This window comes from Coccinella septempunctata, chromosome 2, assembly GCF_907165205.1.
Source record: "Coccinella septempunctata chromosome 2, icCocSept1.1, whole genome shotgun sequence".
Taxonomy (NCBI): Eukaryota; Metazoa; Arthropoda; class Insecta; order Coleoptera; family Coccinellidae; genus Coccinella; species Coccinella septempunctata.
This window is the reverse complement of record NC_058190.1, coordinates 5,367,351-5,377,697: the sequence shown is the minus strand read 5'-3', so window position 1 is coordinate 5,377,697 and position 10,347 is coordinate 5,367,351. Positions and strand designations below refer to the sequence as shown.

The 10,347-nt window shown below is 34.6% G+C and overlaps 3 protein-coding genes across 3 annotated transcripts; all 3 read left to right on the top strand.

Moving 5' to 3' along the window:
• The first annotated feature begins 1,119 nt into the window (after nt 1-1,119).
• Nucleotides 1,120-1,884, top strand: LOC123307678. Its single transcript, XM_044890081.1, has 2 exons — nt 1,120-1,452; nt 1,524-1,884. Exons 1-2 carry the CDS (start codon nt 1,147-1,149, stop codon nt 1,533-1,535), a joined length of 318 nt encoding a protein of 105 aa, XP_044746016.1. The 5' UTR covers nt 1,120-1,146; the 3' UTR covers nt 1,536-1,884.
• Nucleotides 1,885-2,437: 553 nt separating this feature from the next.
• On the top strand, nt 2,438-3,816 carry LOC123307676. Its single transcript, XM_044890079.1, has 3 exons — nt 2,438-2,578; nt 2,658-2,916; nt 3,028-3,816. The coding sequence occupies exons 1-3, from the start codon at nt 2,523-2,525 to the stop codon at nt 3,664-3,666; spliced, it is 954 nt and encodes a 317-aa protein (XP_044746014.1). The 5' UTR covers nt 2,438-2,522; the 3' UTR covers nt 3,667-3,816.
• On the top strand, nt 3,798-5,001 carry LOC123306265 (the record flags this gene model as incomplete). Its single annotated transcript, XM_044888164.1, has 1 exon — nt 3,798-5,001. A coding segment is annotated over one exon (489 nt), but the record flags the coding sequence as incomplete, so codon positions are not given.
• Between the last annotated feature and the right edge of the window lie 5,346 nt (nt 5,002-10,347).

Here is a 10,347-nt window from a genome sequence, read left to right as displayed (position 1 = left end):
TGTCAATTGTGTTGTATAAACTCACCAAAATATCTTGTCGGTTTTTGTCGGTAATTAATTTAAGCAACTCACTTGGTATCTCGTCTGGGCCTGCAGATTTCTTATTTTTCATGGATTTGTGTGCATGTTCAACCTCGGACTTAGTTATTTCAGGTCCTATGTCTCCATCTTGATGTTCTGCAGGGGTATTTTCTATTCTCTGATCATAAAATAATTCCTCTATATATTCTTCCATCGCTTTAATTTCTGTTCAGTTTACATTATGATATTTCCTTCTTTGTCCAGGAGTATATTTGAAGTATTTCTTTTATTAATTCCCGCGAGCTCCTTGACCTTCTTGTGTAGATTAAAGTTGTCATACTTGTTTTGTTAATCTTCTATCTCCTTACATTTATCAGAAAAGTATGTTTCTTTTGCTTCTCTTATTTTTCGCTTTATTTGGATTTGCAGCTGCTTGTATCGAGTGTTGTTATTTGACTTGCATCTTTTTCTCTCATCCATTAATTCCAAGATTTTGTCTGTCTGTGGTTTGAAGCCATGAGTTTCCTTAATCCTCATGTAAAGGCAAGAAAAACCACTTCCAGTAACCTTTTAATGGAAAATTTCATTGAAACTGTGGAAGTAGATAGCCAGGACCATTGTTTCGGTGGGCCTGAATTATCTCCCTCTATTGCTATATCTTCACCAAGCTGCTCGAAAGATGTCAGTCAAGGAGTTATGGAAAGAAGAGAAAAATTTCTTAGGACATAGATATGGAAGTATTAAATACTTTAAAGGAGATGAAAGATATAAGATGACAGGCTCCTACGAAAGATGAGGATGACGTTTTCTGTCGGACTATTGCTTGTGAGTTGAGGATAATAACAGATGTAAAAGAAAAGCAGAGAAGAAAGGTGAAAATATTTTTTAATTGCAATTGGGAATGAAAATTCTTCAATTTTCAAAACTTAAACTTTTTTTGTAGTTGAAGAAGTGAAAACTCGATGGAGGACGTTAAGAGCAAGATTCGTCAAGGAGAACAAAATCCATAAGTTCCACACACAAAGTGGGCAGAGTCAGGAGCCAAGCTTTTGGGAGTGGTTTGAAGCCATGAGTTTCCTTAATCCTCATGTAAAGGCAAGAAAAACCACTTCCAGTAACCTTTTAATGGAAAATTTCATTGAAACTGTGGAAGTAGATAGCCAGGACCATTGTTTCGGTGGGCCTGAATTATCTCCCTCTTTTGCTATATCTTTACCAAGCTGCTCGAAAGATGTCAGTACCCCTTCAAGGAGTTATGGAAAGAAAAGAAAAATTTCTGAGGACATAGATATGGAAATATTAAATACTTTAAAGGAGATGAAAGATATAAGGTCACAGGCTCCTACGGAAGATGAGGATGACGTTTTCTGTCGGGCTGTTGCTTGTGAGTTGAAGAAAATAACAGATATGAAAGAAAAGCAAAGAAGAAAGGTGAAAATATTTTTAATTGCAATTAGGAATGAAAATTCTTCAATTTTTAATACTTAATTTTTTTTTTGTAGTTGAAGAAGTGAAAACTCGATGGAGGACGTTAAGAGCAAGATTCGTCAAGGAGAACAAAATCCATGAGTATAACACAAAAAGTGGGCAGAGTCAGGAGGAGCCAAGCTCTTGAGAGTGGTTTGAAGCCATGAGTTTCCTTAATCCTCATGTAAAGGCAAGAAAAATCACTTCCAGTAACCTTTTAATAGAAAATTTCATTGAAACTGTGGAAGTAGATAGCCAGGACCATTGTTTCGGTGGGCCTGAATTATCTCCCTCTTTTGCTATATCTTTACCAAGCTGCTCGAAAGATGTCAGTACCCCTTCAAGGAGTTATGGAAAGAAAAGAAAAATTTCTGAGGACATAGATATGGAAATATTAAATACTTTAAAGGAGATGAAAGATTTAAGATCACAGGCTCCTACGGAAGATGAGGATGACGTTTTCTGTCTGGCTGTTGCTTGTGAGTTGAAGAAAATAACAGATATGAAAGAAAAGCAAAGAAGAAAGGTGAAAATATTTTTAATTGCAATTAGGAATGAAAATTCTTCAATTTTTACTACTTAATTTTTTTTTGTAGTTGAAGAAGTGAAAACTCGATGGAGGACGTTAAGAGCAAGATTCGTCAAGGAGAACAAAATCCATGAGTATAACACAAAAAGTGGGCAGAGTCAGGAGAAGCCAAGCTCTTGGGAGTGGTTTGAAGCCATGAGTTTCCTTAATCCTCAGGTAAAGGCAAGAAAAACCATTTCCAGTAACCTTTCAATAGAAAATGCCATTGAAACTGTGGAAGTAGATAGCCAGGACCATTGTTTCGGTGGGCCTGAATTATCTCCCTCTATTAGGGAATCCAGACCACGTGACTTTTCAACTTCCAATATGGCGGTTGGTTGGCAAGCAAAGATTTGTGTTTCATTCTTTCAAGCAACGTGCAGCTAGTTTTGATACTTCTGTTAGTAATTTTAGTTATTATTATTCTTCTTAAGTGTTAAAACTGTTAAATCTACAGAGTTTCAACATGCAGAGTGCTTACTTAATAAAGTTATTGCAGGAAAACCCAGACCTTGGTCAAAGGTGTATATGAACATTCTCTTGAATTTTATTCTTACTCTGTTAACGAGTACAATTTACATAAATCCTAATTTCTTTGTAGGTATACATTGAAGTTAGCAATGATAAACAACGTGGACCCATTCACATTTAAGACTTCTGAAATGGATTATAGTGTTGATGGCATTCCACCAGTCAGTTTCCCTGATATCTTTTCATATATCGTTTTAACACATAGTTTCTACACCAATGAACAAATGAAAGCTTACAAAACCCTTGATGCCCATAAGTACTTTTCAGCAGGTTTTGTCATGAAAGTAGGAACAAGGATTATGAATAATTTTTATTTTATGGTTGGAAAGGTAAGTTTTTATGATTATAACTGTATAAATATCCTGTTTACAATACATATATAAGTTATTATAATGATGTTTTTGATCCGTTTTCTTCAACTTTAATATTCTCTTTTTTAGGTGAAGCATTCACAAAGAGCCAATGCTAAACCACTTGAGGCATGGTGTATTATTACGAAAGATGGGTCAATTTCAAAAGGCCACTGCACATGTATGGCAGGTAACAGTGAAGTGTGTAGTCACATTGGTGCTTTATTATTTGCTGCTGAGTATGCTTTTAGAAATAAAAGTACAGTCTCATGTACCGATGTGGCTGCTTTATGGCCCATGCCATCACTTGCTACGGTTGTACCGATTATCCCAATTTCGGAAATGGACTTTGGAGCAATGGCTGGTCCTATACCTAGGGATATATCTGTACCCCCAATGGAAACAGAAGATATCACAAATCTATTGAAAAGAATTGAGGACATAGGTCAGACTGCTAGTGTCATGAGGATAGTGGAGCCATTTGCTAGCAAGTTAAATAAAGCTGTAGAGGTGACATTACCAAATCTTTTCAATATTTTCGATGAGACATACATCTCCAAACAATACACTGAATTGATGGAAATATCTAAAGCAATCAGTTTATCTTTGACTGCTGAAGAAGTTTTGTTGATTGAGCAACATACTGTAACATATATGGGTTGTGTTATAATAAAGAACAAGAACGTTCTATTCTATGTTGATTTGATCAGGTCATGCGTGATGGGATGACGCATGACCAACATGTAATGAGAAGTGTTAACGAGATTTGGTACAGTGTAGAGAGTCCAGAAATAAAGATATAGAAAACGCTCCAGAGTTTAATTAATATTACTCATAATATATAATATATTATAAAGTGAACATCTTACAATACTCGTGGCCAATATGCGTGCAACAATTGGCATGTAAAAAGAGCAGGACGCATAACAGCATCAAAATTCAAAGCTGTCTGCAGAACTAATAAAGAATCCCTATCATTATCTCTGATCAAGAGCATATGCTACCCAGTAAATGCATCATTTACATCAAAAGCCACAGATTGGGGATTGCGCCATGAAAATGTTGCTGTGGGAGAGTATCAGAAGCAGATGGAAGAAAAACACGAGCATTTCAGTGTAACAGATGTAGGCATATTTGTGAGTTCAAAGTGGCCACAATTGGGAGCATCTCCAGACAGACTCGTAAGATGTGAATGCTGTTTGGGAGGAGGGTTGAAGGTGAAGTGTCCTTATCTTCTTCATACCAAAGGCACAAAGGATATAAAGGAATATGCGAGAAGTAAAAACAGTTGCATCGAACTGAGGCATGATAATACCATAAATTTGAAAAAAGATCACACCTACTATTAACAGGTACAGATGCAAATATTTATTTGTGATTTAAATTATTGTGATTTTGTAATTTGGTCTCCGTTCCTTTTTTTTAAAGAAAGGGTATTTCCAGATTTGGAGTTTTTGAACCAAAATTCCCAAATCGCGCTGAAATTTTACCGTGAAGTAATTATGCCTGAGCTCTTAGGAAGATATTTCACCCGAAGTGAAGGAAGCGAAGGTTAATTATTGGTGTACATGTAAGGATGTTGACGATGGAACACCTATGATAAATTGTCAAAATGATGAGTGTGAAACACAATGGTTTCATTTTACATGTGTAGGGCCTACAGAAACCCCAAGCTGGCAATGGTTTTGCGATTCCTGTAAGCAAGAATGAAACTACTCACACTCATTCATATATCGTCGCTCAGATGTGAAAACCATGTATCTCAAAAAAGCACAATTTTCAGGAAATGAAGAAAACTCCTCATATCTTAATCAATTATCTGTTTTAGTTCAAATTTTGATAAGTGGTTCAATACTGTCTGTCACTAAATCGATATACAAGGTTTTGGAATCGATGGAAAATGAATTAATAGTCAGAATTATACTTGTATCTCAAAATCAGTGAATTTTGAGATACGAGGTTTTGACATCTGAGCGACGATATGTTAACTCTTAGATTTTCACTTAGATAATTGATTCCACTTCATGGAATGTTACTATTTTGGTGCATGTATTTATGATTAATAGAAATTCACTATATTCATTAATTTCTGAAGCACAATAAAATTTATATATCTATGTATATGGTTTTAGTATAGTAAATAAATGTAGATAAACACAATTGAGTTTCTCTCAAATATTTTTATTATTCAAACATACGTCCTCCCTTTACATGTTATTGTTATAAGCATTACATTCGAATTAAAACAGTATAAGTTTATTGAACATGAATAAATAATTATAAACAAAGAATGAAACTAAGGTATAGCAACACTCAAAAGGAAGCAGTGCGATTAATTGAAGGAATAAAATGTATAGTCCCGATCTGCACGGCTTCCACAATTAACCATAATACACGTTACAGGCATTTTTATTTCGAATAAAACTTAGTTCTCACTGTTCTCTATATATTCCATAAAAACTAAACGATATTCAACACAAATCAATGTTAAATATTCAGAAAAAACTTCCAAAAGTTCCAAATGAGGAAACGTAAACAAACGTTGTTTGCCAACCGACCGCCATATTGAAATATTTTGACAGGTGATTGGATTGCCTAATTGCTATATCTTTACCAAGCTGCTCGAAAGATGTCAGTACTCCTTCAAGGAGTTATGGAAAGAAAAGAAAAATTTCTGAGGACATAGATATGGAAGTATTAAATACTTTAAAGGAGATGAAAGATATAAGATCACAGGCTCCTACGGAAGATGAGGATGACGTTTTCTGTCGGGCTGTTGCTGGTGAGTTGTGAAAATTCTCCAATTTTTAATACTTAATTTTTTTTTGTAGTTGAAGAAGTGAAAACTCGATGGAGGACGTTAAGAGCAAGATTCGTCAAGGAGAACAAAATCCATGAGTATAACACAAAAAGTGGGCAGAGTCAGGAGGAGCCAAGCTCTTGGGAGTGGTTTGAAGCCATGAGTTTCCTTAATCCTCATGTAAAAAAGGCAAGAAAACTCACTTCCAGTAACCTTTTAATAGAAAATGCCATTGAAACTGTGGAAGTAGATAGCCAGGACCATTGTTTCGGTGGCCTGAATTATCTCTCTCTACAGCTATATCTTTACCAAGCTGCTCGAAAGATGTCAGTACCCCTTCAAGGAGTTATGGAAAGAAAAGAAAAATTTCTGAGGACATAGATATGGGAAGTATTAAATACTTTGAAGGAGATGAAAGATATAAGATCACAGGCTCCTACGGAAGATGAGGATGACGTTTTCTGTCGGGCTGTTGCTGGTGAGTTGAAGAAAATAACAGATGTGAAAGAGAAGCAAAGAAGAAAGGTGAAAATATTGTTAATTGCAATTGGGAATGAAAATTCTTCAATTTTTAATACTTACATTTTTTTTTGTAGTTGAAGAAGTGAAAACTCAATGGAGGACGTTAAGAACAAGATTCGTCAAGGAGAACAAAATCCATGAGTATAACACAAAAAGTGGGCAGAGTCAGGAGGAGCCAAGCTCTTGGGAGTGGTTTGAAGCCATGAGTTTCCTTAATCCTCATGTAAAGGCAAGAAAAATCACTTCCAGTAACCTTTTAATAGAAAATGCCATTGAAACTGTGGAAGTAGATAGCCAGGACCATTGTTTCGGTGGGCCTGAATTATCTCCCTCTATTGCTATATCTTTACCAAGCTGCTCGAAAGAAGTCAGTACCCCTTCAAGGAGTTATGGAAAGAAAAGAAAAATTTCTGAGGACATAGATATGGAAGTTTTAAATACTTTGAAGGAGATGAAAGATATAAGATCACAGGCTCCTACGGAAGATGAGGATGACGTTTTCTGTCGGGCTGTTGCTGGTGAGTTGAAGAAAATAACAGATGTGAAAGAAAAGCAAAGAAGAAAGATGAAAATATTTTTAATTGCAATTGTGAATGAAGAATTAATATTTTAATTAAAATCATATTTTCGAAATGTTTTTTTATTTATCGAAAATCAGAAACATAAAAAACATAAACAAATTTGGCTCCTTTTGTATCACTTTCAAAGTTGAAAGGTGAATTTATAAAAAATATGAAGGTGAAAAATTCATTTTTCCTTGTCTAGACTGTGATAAGATATATGTAGGCCAAACCAGACAACATTTACAGAGTAGAATTGAACAGCACAAATATGATATTAGGGACATTCCCATTATTTCAAAGATGAACACAAACTTGATTTTTCTGATGTAAAAATATTAGATAACGAGCAACATTTTAAGAAAAGAAACATCTTGAAGATGATACACTAGGATTACAGAACACAAAAGAGACTGCCAATTAATGAAACCCAAGTGTGGCCTGTCCAAACATACAGTAGAGGCAGGACGCAAGTTTAAATTTGAAGATTGCAGGGTCATAAAATCTTACCCAAACCAAGAAAAAAGATGCTTCCAAGAAATGTTGGAGGTACAATTCAAAGTAAATACTCTGAACATTCAGAGCGATACAAGGGAAATAAAATTGCATTTACTGCAATTCAGTACATCTCATTAAGAAAAAACATGATAATATAATAAATGGCTCTGAGGTTCCTTCTTCTTCTTACCTCTCTGGTGTAGGTTAGTGCCGTGTTTGTCAGTAGATTGTTTGTTTCTTTCTGTGATTCGATGTTCTGTGAACATACGCTGTAAGATAAGCCGTGTCATTTACCGGCAATGTAGTAAATTTTTGTTGAAATATATGAAAGATAGGAAGAATCAATCTGCATCAATTTGCACAATCCTTGAAAGTTCGAGTGTTTTTTCATAAAGATTCGCTTTTGTGAAACCTTGTAACTTGTAAAAAGTGTTTTTATATTTGTATTTCTAATGGCTTTGTTTTTTGTTAAAAAATTTTCAGACCTCACAAGAGAGAGAAACAAACCAATAGTGGCTTTTCTGACTTCGTTTTCACCCGATAACCAATCCCAGTCCTCTATACCATATTATCAATCAATTATGCAACGACCTTTATATAGGATATTCCAAAATAAGTGTATCAAAAGAACTGTAGTTTCTCATGAAAGAATAACTTTTTTTTTCTCTTCCATTTTTTCTTCCGGGTCTTCGTTTTCGTGATACAGGGTGTTAAAAATTTATAATTTTTTTTAGTTTTTTGCTAATATCTCCGAAACTGTTTGAATTACATAATTGAGGTTTTGTACACACATTGTCACTAATAATAACTTCTTTTTTGCACTACACTCGATGTTATTAGACGTGGCAGCGGCGGAGATATTGAATTTGCACTTAGCTTTTGCACCACTGGACTAATTTGCATTTGCACAACTAATTCTGATGCGCCAATGTATTTTACATGAAAATTCCTGGTTCATTGCTCGTATTAGAGAAAACTGGCATTTTATGATCAAAAACAATTTATTAACGCATTGTGAATTTCTTGTATTTGGAAAAATGAGTAGTGATAATTAACAAGATTATTAATTTCAACAAAATTTGACAACTAGGTTTTTAAGTTTGAACTGCAAAGTTATTTTTCATTATTTTTAGCGACCATAATTAACAAGATACCCTGTATCTCGCAAACGAAGACCCGGAAGAAAAAATGGAACAGACTTTTGAACCTAATAATACTTTCATCACAGATATGAATTCCTTTCATATATAATGAATATTCCTTGAGTATCATCCCTGAAAACAACCCTTAAACATCTCACTCGAAAACTTTTCCGCACTCGACTGCTTGACTTACAGTTTCCTTCGGAAAAGTATCACTTTCCAAACTTGTTACGAACAGCATTTTTCTTTTCAACCGAGAATGTTAGTCTTGATTCTGACATTGCGAAAATTTCTGACGTTCAGTGCGGAAAAGGAACAGCGGGGTTTCTTTTCCGCACGCATTCGGAAAAATTCTACTTTCCAAACTTCAATGAGTGTGGAAAGTAATACTTTCAGTAGAGGGACAAAAAAATTGCCCCATAACATTCAATGTCCCGACTCTTCTATGTAATAATAAAAAAGATAATAATTTGAGTATAGAGATTTAGGAAACTTCCCTATGTTAAAATATGACAGTCAACCTAGATACCTTAGCCTCGAAATTGAATGGTTCATTATTGTGGAAGCTAGGTCATTTTATTTTCGTTAAGAGCCTGCCAGTAATAATATAATAATTAATAGACTCCAAAAAGTAGAAAAAAACATTGAATAAAACATTGATGAAACTGATATATCAGATTGAAACTTTTTTGAGCTTGGGTTTTGTCAGATAGCCTCGAAAAGAAATCAGATCAAGCTTGCATTATACAACTGAGATCAATAAAAGCTCTCAATTCTAGACATATGACCAATTCACTCAGGACTCTTTGTGTACCAAGGATAATAAGAAGTGCTTAAATAATTATTTTGCACTCGGGCGTTTCTTATGAAGAACTCCCATAATTGACCTTTTTTTCAAATATGTTCATAATTATATCATCGTAGTTGCGTGGCTCATAGTGCCTGGAAATTGAATCCTGTGGATTCAGGCTCAAGCACGACTTTGCGTAAAGATCATTATTTTTGAGTCAATTGGGGTTCATTTGATCCTCCTTCTGTCATCCAGTATTGAAAGCGTTTCATCGTTCATAGATCTGAATTTATTTCCATGCAGGCAGGCCCAAGCCTCGATCTGACCTCAAGGCAAAATTATTTCTGTATCGATATTTCAATACATTGAAATATGTTCGAATACAGTTTCCCATTGAAAAATTTACTAGTGCAACATCCGTCGATCTGAAATATGGCAAACGTGTGATAGATCTGAAATGTCAGTTTGCATTACATACATGAAAGATTTATGGAAGTCAGAAGTTCAGACGATGACCTCATAAAATTGGAATTATATCCGACTAATGGCTCGCACCTCATCTTAGTTCAGACTCGTATTATAACTGCTATCAAAGAGATATCGGAGACTATTTTTCGATTACAAATATTATTGGCATGACTATCTCAACTAATGCTTGGTGATTAATATTTCGGGCATAAGTATCCTGATGGACTTTAAATGGTGAAAAAGATCTCACTTGATCAGGAACGTTTCCGAAATTTCAGTTCAATTTTATGTCAACCGAATTTTATAACCTTTTTTTTATTGGAACGTTGATGAAACGATTAAGGGCAAGTAATATCTTGTCAATCTCCGTTTAAATACTTAATTCACTCATTCAGTATTTACTCTTGCAATTTCTCTCGTAAATACTCTTTTTTTATTGAAGAACATCTAGATGTCACTGTGCCTGTTTTTATTCCAATTAAATTGCTTATGCAATGAAAATATCATGTTTAATTTCAATGTCTATAATACTACAAATTTGTTTTTTCGACGCGAAAGAAATTTATGGGATCAAGAATTTTCATGTTATTTTGGTACATAAAACTCCTGGCGCAATGACATCTGTGATTA

Bases quoted from the DNA above. Each gene is read 5' to 3' on its own strand.
- LOC123307678 (XM_044890081.1), top strand. From the start codon at position 1,147: ATGGAAAATTTCATTGAAACTGTGGAAGTAGATAGCCAGGACCATTGT.
- LOC123307676 (XM_044890079.1), top strand. From the start codon at position 2,523: ATGCAGAGTGCTTACTTAATAAAGTTATTGCAGGAAAACCCAGACCTT. The intron at 2,579-2,657 runs GTGTATATGAAC...ATTTCTTTGTAG, and splicing joins AACCCAGACCTTGGTCAAAG to GTATACATTGAAGTTAGCAA. The intron at 2,917-3,027 runs GTAAGTTTTTAT...TCTCTTTTTTAG, and splicing joins TTTATTTTATGGTTGGAAAG to GTGAAGCATTCACAAAGAGC.